Source organism: Opisthorchis viverrini (genome assembly GCF_000715545.1).
Source record: "Opisthorchis viverrini unplaced genomic scaffold opera_v5_92, whole genome shotgun sequence".
Taxonomy (NCBI): domain Eukaryota; kingdom Metazoa; phylum Platyhelminthes; class Trematoda; order Opisthorchiida; family Opisthorchiidae; genus Opisthorchis; species Opisthorchis viverrini.
The window spans coordinates 1,023,588-1,038,450 of record NW_008751748.1 but is presented as its reverse complement, the minus strand read 5'-3'; the positions used below and the strand labels follow the sequence as shown (position 1 = coordinate 1,038,450).

General features: G+C 42.8%; 1 protein-coding gene across 1 annotated transcript; it reads right to left on the bottom strand.

Moving 5' to 3' along the window:
* Positions 1 to 7,307: 7,307 nt before the first annotated feature.
* On the bottom strand, positions 7,308 to 11,291 carry T265_05099 (hypothetical protein; the record flags this gene model as incomplete). Its single annotated transcript, XM_009170016.1, has 2 exons — positions 7,308 to 7,493; positions 11,214 to 11,291. 2 exons carry the CDS (start codon positions 11,289 to 11,291, stop codon positions 7,308 to 7,310), a joined length of 264 nt encoding a protein of 87 aa, XP_009168280.1.
* Positions 11,292 to 14,863: the final 3,572 nt, after the last annotated feature.

Sequence of the window (14,863 nt, the reverse complement as noted above, 5' to 3'; positions counted from 1 at the left end):
ACATGGAACACAACAGCTTTATTGTAACAATCGAGTGCAAATGTACAACGGCCTCACACTACATTGTGAAGGGCTGTGTCTGGCCGCAATCCAAGGCTATCTGATCGGCGTTTAGTGAAGTTGCGGTTTCAGTATGTTTCGGGTATTTTGAGATAATCATCAGGAATCTGAACTTCCTGAACACAGTAATGACCACGGATTTCGTGATATCTTTTTTGGCTGTATCATTCTTTTTCAAGTTCAGTTTGCTTGCGAAAAACATTTGAGTTTTAGTTGCCTAAGCAGTAGGTGCAAACGATCATTATCCCAGTTCACTCTGACGCGGTGTACATTCCATCGAACAATTACTAAAGCTGTTAAACTCGTCCACCCGAAATTTTGTTTGTCTTTCACAGGGAACCTGCAATAAGGTATCTATCGGTCACCACTCCACGGCGGCCCCGGAGATGGGCCCCGGGTCCCAGAATCCCGGGTTGTGTGAGCAGGGGTGGTTTAGACAAACAAACCGCTTCTCGTGGCCCAGACAAATCCATGAAATGACACACGAAGACAAGCAGTTGACTACATCGGTTTCTCGTCACTGGTCATCGGGTATACGTGGGTAGCAGGGATAGAAACAACAGATCAACTCTAGGATAGTCACGCACTACCGAAATGCCTGAAAATTGGCAGTCACTGCTTGTCACTAGGTGGTGCACTAGTAGTTATTCAGCACAATTTTTCATTCTGTGTATGAAGAAGTAGGGAGTTACCCCTTGAAACAATCATAAGAGAATTTAGGTCACACGACTGAAGGGCTTCCTAAGAAGATCTGCAGCATAGGTTGTTTGATTTGTAACGGGGAAGGGCACCCGAAGACGGACAACGACATCGCTCCATAGGGACTTCTTCAGTCCCACGACTCCTTTGAAAATAAGAAATGCTCTACGGAAGCTACATTCTTTAAGCTAAAGGTTACTGGTCTGTAAAAATGACGGAGGAGCAATATCGATTGGGGTTTGTAGTTGAAGTTAGCGCACTGATGTTGCACCAAGGTTTATAATTCCCGTGATTCTTTGAGTTGTTTGCTGAATCACAACTGGAGCATACTGATAACAAAGATGACTCTTCTGCTGATTCGGACTTGCCTATTAGGCGAAATGGTAATAAGATTTTCCCCTTTGTCTTGATTCCGCCTCCCTCTCTCAGTGTAGGGAATGAAGTCATACCAGGCAGACGTTCACCAACTGGATGGCCAGTATTTTACTTAGTATGCAGGGAGCTTTTGAAATAAGTTGCGCTGTAGTGCCGGAATGAATCAGTTTCAAGGGTCACCAACTTTAATACTCGACCACCTTTATTATTCGTTACTGAAAGCTGGTACTTTTGCGCAAGTCTTACTAAATTATGTCAAATTTTCCTAGAATTCTAGTACACATCCACGTTTTCTCTGGTCACCTCCACAATACTAGATAGTTTGGTTCAGCACTGTACACAACTTTGTAGCCATGACGCATATGGAAAACATAGGTAATTGATTGCCCCGTGTCTTCCAACCATCTAGGCTTAGACACTCTTGCTTCAAGTCTGAAGGTTCAAGGATGAAAAATGGTGGGGATATGTAGAATTGACAAATTGCTGTAATAGGCGTCTGAGGACCGCTAACCGGCACCATCGGGTGTGCCAACAAGACTGCATTTGGATGATTTTTGGACAAGAAATCAATCCATAGCCGGCAGATGTTTCTCTTGGTCTTATCAGAATCAGGCTGTTCTTAGACCCACCCTACAGCTGCATTCTTGCAACATAATTATCCGTGACAGTGTGTTACACACACACACACACACAGACACACACACACACCACACACAGCAACGGATTCTACGAGTCACTAGTGCGACACACACACACACACACACACACACAGTCACCCTCACGTCAAACGCCGAAATGGATCTTTCAAACGGATCTGTGATTGACATTTTCCCTCACCGACGGGATAGTACATTGTGAGTAGCGTTATTAGGGCTCTCATACCAACTGTCAGAGATAGGTATGCACCTGAGTGTCGAAAGATCCTTGTGAGTCCTACCACTCATCAATTATTTGATGGAATTCTCGGTTGACCTATTCTAACTCATAGAGCGGAGTTTGGTTTGGCTACGTTACTGATTGTAGGTGTTGACCTCGATGCAATAAATTTCCGGTGCACCATAGTAGACCTCTCCTTATTTCCTATAAAAACCTGATCGAAACGCACTGTTGTTCCAAAGACCGGAGGGGCTTTGATTTCTTATGTTCGAATGACAAATCCCGCTCCTGATTTGTCGGAGTTCACATGCTGTGTTTAGCGGTTTGACCTACGCTGTTTCTTTATCCGTGTAAGGTTAAATAAAATACACCAAGCTTTAACAGGAATAGGTGGTACTGGAAACTCCATGTCTTTGTTTATGTCATAAAAAGTAAATTTCACTAAAACGAAGCAGCTTGTAACGCGCGTACAACGAATTCAGTAGAAGTTGCTCAAACTTCCGCGCGCAAAAACCTTACTGTCATAGCATAACCAAATGTAACTAGGCCACTTCCTTCGGACTGCCAAGTTTTCAAAAAAACTGAAGATTGCTAACTACCCTGAAGTCGAAATCGAAGTGAAATCACTTACTATCATTAACATCTGTCCTTACCGCATTTCAACTACATGGCGGTCTGGAAAGCGAGTGCATATTTTGGGATAGCCACAGAACTGCTGTGGTGCAAGAAAGTGTTACAAAATCACGTTTTTCTTGGATTCCTATGTTATTGTATTGCTCCTGATGGTAAAATGTGATATGGACGTAGTTGTGAAACGTGTGACGTAGCTGTGAAACCGGACCCAGCTTAACTGATTCAAATCTAACTAACGATCCTCTGGTAGCCACAGGCATTCCTTAAGCTGGACATTCGCATGTAGTGCATATTGCGTTCGATAGACTATCTGAGATGCAGGAAGAGGAATTTCTTGAAGGAGTTACAGTCCTGTTAAAGGGGGACTACCGCGGAACGGATACGTGTAAAATTTAACTCGACGAATTTTTCAATTCTAAATTATATTGAGATAATGAGATGCTACTTCCCCGGTGCATGAAAAAACCGTGACTCCCATCATCACGATTGCCGTTGTGGTCCTGCAAATATACAAACATAAAAGTACAAATTTGTGGACGAAAAAACTCAGATGATAATCCCCAGGTAAATAGCTATTAGTCGGTTTGTTTAATAACGCAGTAAATTTCTTCTTTCTAACTATTCAAACGGTCCGACGATAAACACAGCTCACTCGCACGTGCCTTTTGGCTCTAAATATCAGGACTATGGAATTTATGCAACAGAGTTTGGTGTAGTTCCCCTTGAATCATTGGTGCCTAATGAAAAGGTGAGTATTTATACCGAGTACCATTTGTGTCACCTACTGCACGCACTGAAATATTCTATTGCTCAGAGCTGGTGACAGTTCGTGCTTGAAGTTATACAAAAATCCTGATCAGTCGATTGTTCCGATTCTCCGTCCTTGCTGCTTCCAACAGTATATTTCACCTCACAAAGCGCACTGATAAACTTATTTGATTGAGAGCGAGACCAGGAGTAAGCATATGGGATTCCATTTGAGAAAAACGTAGTGGTTCTGCAAATGCATGGCTCGTGAGAATGTATGATGGAATTTGTTGCATAAAGATGATTTTTATGCGCCCTTCGCTTTCTCGTTTATCCTTTGAAAGCAGTTGCCCCTATCCTGATTATTCAAGAAAAAAATCTGGTGGTTTCACCCTCATCTGGATAGAATAGTCAACGAGTCACTCACTTCGGCTACCACCCGATGAGGTCTCATGAACCTTTCGTCTACTGTGCCGGAAAGTGGTTAATTTGTGCAAATGGGGCCAGAAAACAAGAAAAGGAGAAGACGGTTGGGGATAGAAAGAACTCTTTTAGCGTTTAAAGGCTCATACGTTTAGCTGTGAGCCAATGAACGAAAAATACACGAAACCAAGCTACCCTGAAATTTCGCTACATCCCCTATGGATTTGGTTAAGATGACATTCCGTGCTCCTTGAGGGTTGAGAAAGCTTTTTAGTCTAATGAACTGGCACGAATTCCTCTGTGAAATCACATCATCGATGAGTGCAAGAACAATACCACAGCACTGCATGAGACAGCACTTTTAGTGCTGGAGTGGTGCTGAGGGAACTTAAACCTGCTATCAGACTCCTCATGCAAAGCTAACAGGCATGGATTAGTGAAATACACTCATCTGCAAACCAATTTGGTTTTAACAAGAGAGCCACCTGGAGCACAGCGGAACACAGCGTTTATGATGTTCTTAAGCAACTGAATGTGCTGCACAAGGTCGCCTCATGTTTTAGTTGGCAAGAAATTCGGGATATCGACATCTTAACCGAGAGGTTCCGCTGGGTTCCAGGTGAGTCTCCCATCAAAACGAAATTGGTATGCAAATAAGTGTATTCGCTAATTCCGTGCAATTTGGGTTCAAGTAGAACATAAGGTTGGCGGAAACTGGGGATTGCGCCTAACTGAAGGGTCCCAGGAAGGGCGAAACCGGTCGTGGGCTGTTGAAGTGTTTTCAGTTACCCAATGAGTAGGTGTGGATTAATTACAAACAAAAGTTCGCAAACCAGGTAAGCTTGAGTTTCTGGACACTGTACAAGTCCACTATGTTTAAAAGATTGAGCACTGAGCAAAAAATAAATCGACTACTGAACGCAAGCAAAATAGGAGGATCTTGGTCATAACTGTGTCATCTGAAATTACTCCTGTACTAAACAAGGAAGTAAACTGTTTTCGTCAGAGCAACGTTTGTTCTTTATAGTCCACTAGATTTTTAAGCTAGTTCGTGCTTGTTACGTTTCACGTCTCTTATTTGGCTTGAGTTGCCAAATCATGTAAAACTGTGAACAGTTTGGTGCAAGATAACGATTTGTCCACTAGTCACCCAGACTCAACCATCATTATTTTCTAGGTAGTTGATGGTTACCCAAAGTGAAAACTATGAAGGTAAGTGGAAGGCTTCTGTTGATTTTTTATGGAGTTGAATTCTGTGAACAGCGGACATAAAATCTAATATAAGCTTGCGGTCGAAGATTTAGCACCCGAGACAATGGTGTATGGCAAACCCCCCTACTGGACACCCCTGTGCCTGAAGACCGCTAATCAGAAAATTCAAAAGGAACTCCCTCTCTCAACCATGCTTTAGTTTGCTTCCCCTTGAAGAATGGCCAACTTCTCCCAGGGTGATGTCCGTCTGGAAGCTAGTCTGCAGTTAGTTGAGTGTTTCAACAAGATATTCACATATTCCATTAAATCACTGAAACGTATTACAGGAAACAATACCACATCGTCCAGAATGACGGTAGGAAAGGTACCTATAGCTGTCCCTCTATGTGTAAACTTCTTGACCAGTAAAGTCAAACCTTCTTGACAAACTTACTACGGTTGAACACGACAAGCTAGCTGAGTTCTTCAGAAAAGCAACGACAAAGGAACACCTAAGTTTACCATTAGACTAATCAGCTCGGTCGGAATGACCCAGACGAGCTTGTTATCTTCCGCTGCGTACACGGTTTGCCAACTATATTTAGCTTTTTAGGGGTGTTTTCACAACCAGGCGGTCTAATTAAAAGCTGAACCCAAACAGTGGAACCAAATCATACTCTTGGCTTAGACTGTCTTCGGTTCGACCCCTGGATGAGTACCAAGTGCAGCTCATGCTCCATCATTTGTTTCTAGCTGAAATATGACCTACTTCTTGGTAAGCTCATCGAATTAGACGGCTTTATTGGCAAAGGTTTGCAAAATCACCTTCAGCTAGCGTGCCATTATAGCACACATTTCTAGACAAAAGCTGCTTGCTATTCGGCTGAACTATGCAAAGCTCGTGGAGATTTATGATCCTCCCTTGTTAATTATGTGAAAATCTCCGAAATTTTGGTGTTATATATAGGACATTTGTCTTCGAATAAAACTCTAGAACCATTCGTGTTTTTTGCATCAACTCGACCATTAATGGGTGGAGGGAGACGAGTATTGATCCAGTGTTGTGAGCCACTCGAAAGCACTTGAAGTAAATGAAGGTCGTTTGTTCCTCTTTATTGATATTTAACTGGTTGTTTACACTGATTAATTAAACTTTATGACCACTTTTTACCCACCTAATAGCCTATTCAGCGTTCTCACTTTTTTCCAGCTGCAATGAACTAAACTTCGTAACTGAAATAAATCTTGCAGTAACACACTGCTAATAAGGTTTCTGAAAACCCTTCGACAGCTCACTACCGGTTTCGCCCTTCTTGGTGATCTAAATGAACCCAGATACTCTCATTGGCACGCTAGTTTCATTCTGACGGGAAATTCAACCAAATCCAGTGGAATTTCTCCTTTATAATAGTCTTTTTAAACTAAATGTGCTGCAACTGGCCAACTGATGTTCCATTTGGTGCTATATTAGAGACATCTAAATACAGTAGCCGGTCGTGGGTTGTCAAGAGGTTCTCAACAACCTTATTAGTCGTGTGTTACATCTAGCAAATCTAATGCGACATCTAGAATATCGCATCATTTGAAAAATGAGGCGGCCTTGTGCGGCTTATTCATTTGAAAAGACCACTATGTACGAGAAATTCGGTGGGACTCACTTGAATCATGCGTCAAAACCGAAGGTGTATGCAAATGAGAGTACTTTGTGTAAACTAGATCCCATCTCAAATATAAGAAGGGTTAAACAAAATTTCCGGTCTCTTAAGTTCCTTGGATTAGGGCTTATGAATAACTTCACTTTTTTCAGCCATACACGCGATCATGCATTGGCTAAGCTAGCACACAGCAGTGTGCAAACAAACTGAATTGAGCAAATCCATATGAAGCAGAAGTCTTGAAAGATAACTTCCAAAAGCAGAGTTTTTGTCCAGAAGCAGTTGAATAGGAATTCCCGACTGCTCTAGCTGAGTACCAAATTCCATAAATAAGGCGCTCACTGAAGAATTTTCGAAGTCGAATGTGCCGTAAACTCTGTCATATCTATCTGGAAATTTCTGACTCCTAGTGTGTAGAAATCGCCGATGGCTTCAAGCTTACCAGTGGATCCTACATAACCCCTTAGTTGAAGCTGATTTCAGGTTCATCGATGCCCACCTATATGAGACAGTTGCTCACTTTCGCTATCATATTAGTGCAAATTGTCTCATTGGAATGCTGTCGCCTAGTTACTAAAAAATTTCTTATTGCTTTGACCACACACCATTTGTTTTGACTTTATGTGGACGGTTCACGTGTAACAAAAGCTATTCAAAGAAGAGGTCTAGTGGGCTAATGCTTAACAGATATTCTACTGGTAAATGGTGAGGAGAAATCATGTTGTTTGTCGTTGGGACCGCGTGATCCTCACTGTGCCTGGTTGGAGACACTACAAGATATGGCTGCCGACCGATGTCAGTGGCGATCATGTTGTCAGTTTCTATCCGGATTGTCTGGGTGAATGTGTGGAGGTGTAGGCACCTGGGAATGATTGTGTTAAGCTAGCACTAAGTCCCTCCCCCGTTCACCTTTACTCTTTTCTTTACAATAAGGCTTTCAAATAAGTCATGGTTGTACGGCAGTAAAGCATCAGTGTTGAACACTGATGTCATGCTGTCGATGATGATGATGATGATGATGATGATGATGACGATGATGATTGTCGTTGGCACTGATGATATTTTGATTTTTCTCGCCGTACATTCGGTTTATTCTCACTACTGAATACTATTCTATCAGTGTCTCGTTTGTTTTAGTCGGATGTTTTACTGACTCGACGTTGTACAACCAACGGTTTCCTTCGTAACTAAGTGGGGTGACTGATATCTTTAATTCGGTAGTGTCGCACATAGGTAAGGTTATTTAAAATGTCGTATCACAAGGCAAGAAACAAGAATATCTTAAATCAACTACTGTAGGAAGAGATGCATTGAAAATGACACTGACCACTAAAGGATACTGGAAAAGACTTACAGTGAAACAAACTGAACCAGTTAGTACCTTTCGTAAGAAACGGGTGTCCCTGCATCTATTTCTGAACTTGACCACAGTATAGGCAAAATTAGGCAGACCGAAACAACATAAACCACACGTTTCCAGGAGCTCAGTTACACTGAGGTTCGGTCCAGGTCCGAGAACTACTATTTTCACATGTTATCTGTCAGTGCACGTGAAGTTTCAGTGAAAGATACTCATGTAGGACGAACTTTGGTCTCTCTCAATCAATAGTTGAACATTTCCTGCTAATGATGCTACAGGCCGTGCAGCTGTTTGGGGATCATGGGATTCAATCTTCAACTTACTTTCCGGTCACTTTGGATCACTTTTAAAGCTTGAAATAGGTAAAATGCGCTTAGATATTTTTTTTCTCGCATTAAGCTTAGTCGACAAACTGTACCTTAGGCCTAATTTTGCAGAACGAATTCACTTACTGAAAAATATTCCTCAGAAAAGCTTGCCTTTTTGTTCGGGCCAAGTTAGACTCAAGGGCAAAGTAATCTTAGGACATAAATCAGATTAAAAGTCACATACGCCTAGGAAGATCTCTATAGTCTTGTCCCAGAAGCAACATTATATCTTAGTTCAGCAAAGCGAGGAGGGGTACAGGTATCAGCTTCCAGTATGTAGTTGTGTGTAGTGGAATTCGTATACCACAAGGAAGTACATTTCATTCAGGGAAGCCACATGAACCATCCCGCAGACCAGATCACTTTCCCCTGACGAAATTCTATTGTATGTGCAGTCAATATTGCTTCGGTGGGGTGAACAAACGCATATTTTGTGAAGGATATGGGCTAATTCGTCTACGCGCATTCATAGGTAGAGCATGGGATTAAAAACTAGTGACAGGCGCTAGGTATCTTTAAACCTCATCTACAATCAATAAGTATCTTCTGGTTCCCACTGTTTTTCAGAAGTTTCCAAGCACTTAGATTTATTCAATCCCCTGATAGTGCGCGCAAACTTCACTCTCGCGAACCTACATTCTTTCCGTTCTTGCTTCAAGCTTCACTCCTTTACTTGTCATTAGATTTCACAGTTTTACGAACTGTGGCCGTCTGAGCTCAATATCACTATGGATCCCTATTCTGAGAAGGCTTAAAAATTTGAAGAAAAAATTTTTTTCAGTGATGAAAAATAATTTCAGCCCAGATTTTCTATACAATTTTGTCGGCTCTCTCAGGGAGGAAATCTCCTTTTAGAAATCCGCCTTTGATTTATCCCATCAGTGATTCTTTTCAGAGAAGGGTAGCCATGTAAACAAGCACTGAGGAGTAAACTGACGGGAACAAACGAAACTTGTCAACATGCTGAACCACGTTTCAAATACGACCAGTGGTATGAGGAGTTTGTTTGTTCACCAACGGGATTAGGAAATGGTGTGAGAAATAGGGTGATACCGTGGAAACTGCTTGTATTTCGTGTAAGCTAGATCTCAGTCAAAAGATATTGTTGCTGAGATAATTTAACGAAGTTAGAGAGGAATATCAACTGGGTATTGATTTTCAATTTCATTGCCTATACTGCCGGCTATACTTGATTCATAGACTTTTCAGGGGAACCTATGCCCGAATTAACTGGATGTTTTGCTAAAGGAAACAGACGAGAGTGAGGAAAATAGCCGTTTCGTAGAGGATACAGTTTCGGTTGGATAACGGGAGAGTGACGATTTCCTGCTTAATTTAATAAAATCAAAGATATACGATTGGTGCAGAAAACACATTACAAAGTTGGACACTTACAAACCATTACCTGTTAGTCTGTTGGAACTTAACATCAAAGGTTTAAATACAGGGCAGGGTGTAGTGAAATGAGATGTCCTTATCCGTTTCGGTTGGCGTGAACTACCTTTTTCAGTGACGTGTTAGTTAAGAATTATATTCGCTACGCTGTCAGATTTCTCGATGGTTGACAACATTTCGTTATTGACATTGGGGCCCAATAGTACGGCCTATCATAGCACGTAACAAACCATTAAAGTAGCTAGCACTTGGCTTTTGGACTTCTTCATTTGACTTTGACTTTTTCATTTATGGAGGGATTTTCTGAGGGTTGTTGAATCTGACGCGGACTGGAACATCAGTGAAGTAACGTTAGTTTTGAATATCTTTGCCATGAATGTTACAGACAGCAGATCGTTCAGGAAACCATAGATTGCTGTAAATAGCAGTGCACTTTGTAGGGATTCAGAATGATTCAGAATAGGTGGATTAACATTCATTTTCCGGATCCCAATGAAACCCAGACAGAACAGAGATCAGTAAATTTCAACCAAGGTTTAATGGCATATTTTCGACTGTATTCACGCTGAGGAAAAGCTCCTTTTCATTGTTTAAAAGTATCGTTAATGATTAGGTGAAAAGTTTAAAAAACGGAGACCGGTAGTCATTTCAAAGATATTGGTGGGGGGAGTGATATGGCGCGCAAAACCAAGTCATCGAAGCTGTGCTCCTGGTTATCCGAGCCTTAAAATGTAGACTGGTGACTGTTTGGCTTACAAATTTTAAGGCAACATTGAGGCTTTTGCGCTACAGAGCTTCAAATGGTTTGGGACTCTGTCCCGAGCGAAAAGTCTGGGAACGAAGCATCCACCCAATCGACTTCAAAAATCGATTAACCTAACCAGGAACAGAATGCGTAGGTTTTGCAATCAACCAATGACGTATGTACTTCAGAGTGACCCGAAGAGTCACAAGTGTCCATAGAATAAGGGGCTTAATTGTACTATGTTAACTCGTCGTGAGTGAATGGTAATGAGCCAGTCTATTGCACGTCAATCTGGAAATTCACTTAATAGCCTGTTAAATACCAGTGGTTTGAGCACAACAAATTCCATGCAAACATATGAACGTGGAATCGTAGAATTATTAGATGTCAGGTCTTGACATCGTTCATTTTGGCAGCAATCATAGCATGTCACAAGTAGTTGGCAATTCATTCAGCTAAAGCAACTCCACTCCCAGAACAGCGACTACACTGAAGGCCCGATTCCTAGTAGACAAAAAACAAAAATGACATTTGCAGTCTATGTTGTGTCGTCAAGTTCGTTTGTAATTACCGAGTAAAAAGTTCCTTATGTTTGACACAGGTCGTCGTTTTGATGACAGACGCACTCATGGGGAATTTTTAGCCTGGGCATTGTTGGTGTTGTGCGCCTTCCAGGATGAGGTCACCGTGATCCCGTTTGTGCTTGGCTGGAGACGTTGCAAGAAATGGTCGCCCATCGATGTCAGTGGCGTTCGTGCTGTCATTTTCTTTCTAGGTTGTCTGATAGCGCGGTTGGAGGTATAGGCACCTCAGAATGCTTGATAAAGGCCAGCACTCGGTCCCCGCCCTCACCCACCCTTTTTCTCTCCTTTTCAGTTCAGGGCCTTTAATATGATCATATATATATGGACATTATATACAACCGCCAACCCACCGGTACGCACTACTACGCTCCCCAACAACGCACTGAAGGTGTCACCTCGATTGGTGATGAAATGTTTGCAATCAAATTGCCCAGCTCAGCGAACGAGCCAACGACCACCATATATATATANTTGTACGGCAGCGAAGCATCAGTGTCAACGCCGATGTTGGTATCTTTGATTGAGTGATCATTGATTGTTCTTTTTCCCGAGACTTTGCTTACGTCTATCGCAGTTGGTTGACGCTCCCGAACAGCGATTAGGTCAGGTTTGATTAAATACGTCAACTCCTCGAAGACGGTGTATCCTAGGCGATGGAGAAGTTTCGCCAGTCCCCTTGCAACCTGATTATGGCGAGCACATCTAGCGTCATGCATGATCCAACAGGACTGCAAGACATGCACCAAACTCTCCGGTTGGCCAAGTTGATCATGCCGAGTACTTTTAACTCTCGTCCTAGGTAGTTTGCTTTGGAGCTGGATATCGCGGATAAATATCTGAGGAAACACTCGTTCCGGAAATGCGAGCCATCGATTAGAAAGAGGCGAAGCGACTAATTCTCGTAAACCACGACCGTCAACTCCGTTGTAAAGACTATCGCCCCAATCAGCTTCCAGCTTTTCTTTGGTGATTATACACGCACCATGGGCTCCGATCGGAAGGCTGAGATCCCGAACACTCTTGCCACATGCGGAATTGTTGACCGAATTGCGTGATACTCGGCACTGTGTAGAAAGGAGCTTTTCCATACGCGCTCTCCACTGCATGGGAATTGTTTCACTCAGACTTGGAATATCAAGTACACCATGTTGTTTACCGGCGTGAGTGTAGCTGATCGGGGCGCCCTTCGGGAGACAGAGTCATACACGAATAGATTGCGCGATGTAACTTCCAACTTTTTGGGAGTGCCCCGGTGGACTTGGCCGAGACCGAGCGAATATGTCAGCTTCGGTATCAGGTAGTTCCTTGTGATTCCCGTTCTTTGATGCGGATTCAACGTGTCACGCGTCACCCCATGGAGCAGTTTGAGCAGCGGCTGCCAGTGGTCACAGACTCCACTCCTGTCAGAATTAGAGGGTATGCCCGAATAGTTCATGGTGTCTGTTGGACCTAGGGGAGTGATGAGTTCCTCCGCGAAGCAAAATTGTTCGACTGAGACCTTTGTCGCCCGATATTTCTTGAGCCCACAAATAACAGTAGCATCGTCTTTCGGACGTCTCCCTTCATACCTGCTCTTCCCAGCTTGACCGCGGCATCTTCAAGCTTCTCTTTAAGGCGAGCCTGACTTTCTGCACACACGATCCAGTTGTCATCAAGGGCAAGAACATTTAATATGATGTCATGGAACTGTTATCTCAGTTGCGACATCGACAATCCAAGAACCTCATCCATTGCTGTCACTGATGATGATGACGATGACCGAGTAGACAAAAAGGATTGTGGAAATGAGCCCATTTGATAATGGCTAAGCTTCTCCGATTGCAAGTAGTTGAAAAACCTATGTAAGTCGCACCTAAATCACTCCATTTCTATTAGTCATTCTCCTTTCCTGAAGCAATTGTTTTGGGTAGGTTTAGCAACAAAAGGGGGGGGCACTGAAGCAAAATTTCGTTTATATTGGAGCAGATCAGCGATGGAAATCCTCCACCGTGCCAGGGTTTTCACTCTGAACATTCGACTTAGAAGAATTCTTCTAGAAAATAATATCCGGAATCAGACGTCAAGAACGAAAGGTTATATTTCTCGCCGATATGTCAATTTCAAGACCTCCAGCCAGTGTTTCCACAATTCAAATAGAAGATGTTTTTTTCTTGGGCTATATTAACAGTGCATTGCAATTTACTGAACTGACCAGCATTCTGCTTGTTCCGGAATAGTTTGGTTGCATTCCGATCTACAGTAATCGAATTCGGCAAGATTACTAAGTGAAAATAAGGAACCTGAATTATACTGTAAAACACCTCACAGAGATGTGAATGGTTACAACCATAATTTGTTTGAAAATAAAACCACAGTGGTGGATGTCGTGCTACATGTGATTTTCTCTTAACTGATAGCGATCAAATCACAGTGCGCGAATGATGTTTGAGTGACGCCTATCCAGGGGTTATGCCCTAACACGTCAGACGAGTGGATCATTAGGTCTGGCTCAGGAATAGTGAGTACTCTTCAGGTCTGAACAAGAACATCTACCAATTCGGAGAGAAACCGGTTTGCAACAAGGCAGAATTCCCGCGACGCTGAACTAGCCAAATATCTCTGAGCATGTTTCATGAATAAGACAACGCACCTGGAGCAAGGTACCACAGAGGATAGAGACAGCTAGTTGCAGCATCCAGCAGCAATTCGACTGTAGCTTTACGTGAGGGAGGCGCGACACTAGCTGTTGTGTTATCCACCCTCCAGGGCAGCGGTAACAAACCAACCACGCATCAGGTTAGACCGGACAAAAAAGTATCCTACCAGCTGTTGTGGCTGGACCACACGTGGGTCCAGTGGTACACTGTACTTGAGTGTTTCAGGTGGAATGATGTGCTGATTCCAAGGAGAGAGGCTATGATTATGGCTTCTGAAAGCAATCTCTATTGGTAAAACCTCTAACCTGGTATACCGAACGGTGGACAAATAGCGCTGATAGACGTCAGCCCATTCAACAGATTTCTGGTATCTTGCAACCTTCACAAATACATATCAGTTTTTGAGGACCCTTCTAATTAAAATGGGTCAAATCCAAAATTTGAACCTAGTTTAGAATGCCCGGGATCTTATCGTGACAAGAGTTTTTTTCTAAAAGTCGCTTGTTTGGTTAACCCAACAGATGAATCGTGATGCTCATATAACGGGAATTTAGATAACTTTGATGTTTTTATCAAATGATGCGCAGAACTTGAAAGATAACGGTTATTTGTTTTTTTATCTTCTAATCTATTTTCGCGAAGAGACTCAACCTTACCGTGGTGTGTGTCACCGTGATCCATTGAGCTATGGTGTCCACGGTGCACTCATAAAGTCCATCACACCAAGTTAGTCAATGGTGAGAAGTCTTCTGACCCTCCAGGTTGGCGGTTGGAACACGTGTGGCCACTTGCTCTTCAAAAATGGCAACTCACTCGCATTTCCCGCCAAACACCACTGTTTTGCGGTCATGAATTTCAGCCAATTTCTTTGACTGAAGACCCTGATCATCCTCCTGTCTAGGTCTGGACGCATTGAGAGTATTCCAGCCCACACAGCCATGGATTGCACGCTTATAAATAATCTCATGCCACATCGGCCGTCGTGTGATGCCATCAGCCGGGTCATCTTACTTGCTGCATACAGCACGGCGGGCAAACTAAAACAGGCCACTATTGACGTCTCCTATCGTTCTTTTTCACACACGTTTTCCTACCCCTCCACCTACCTCATTAATA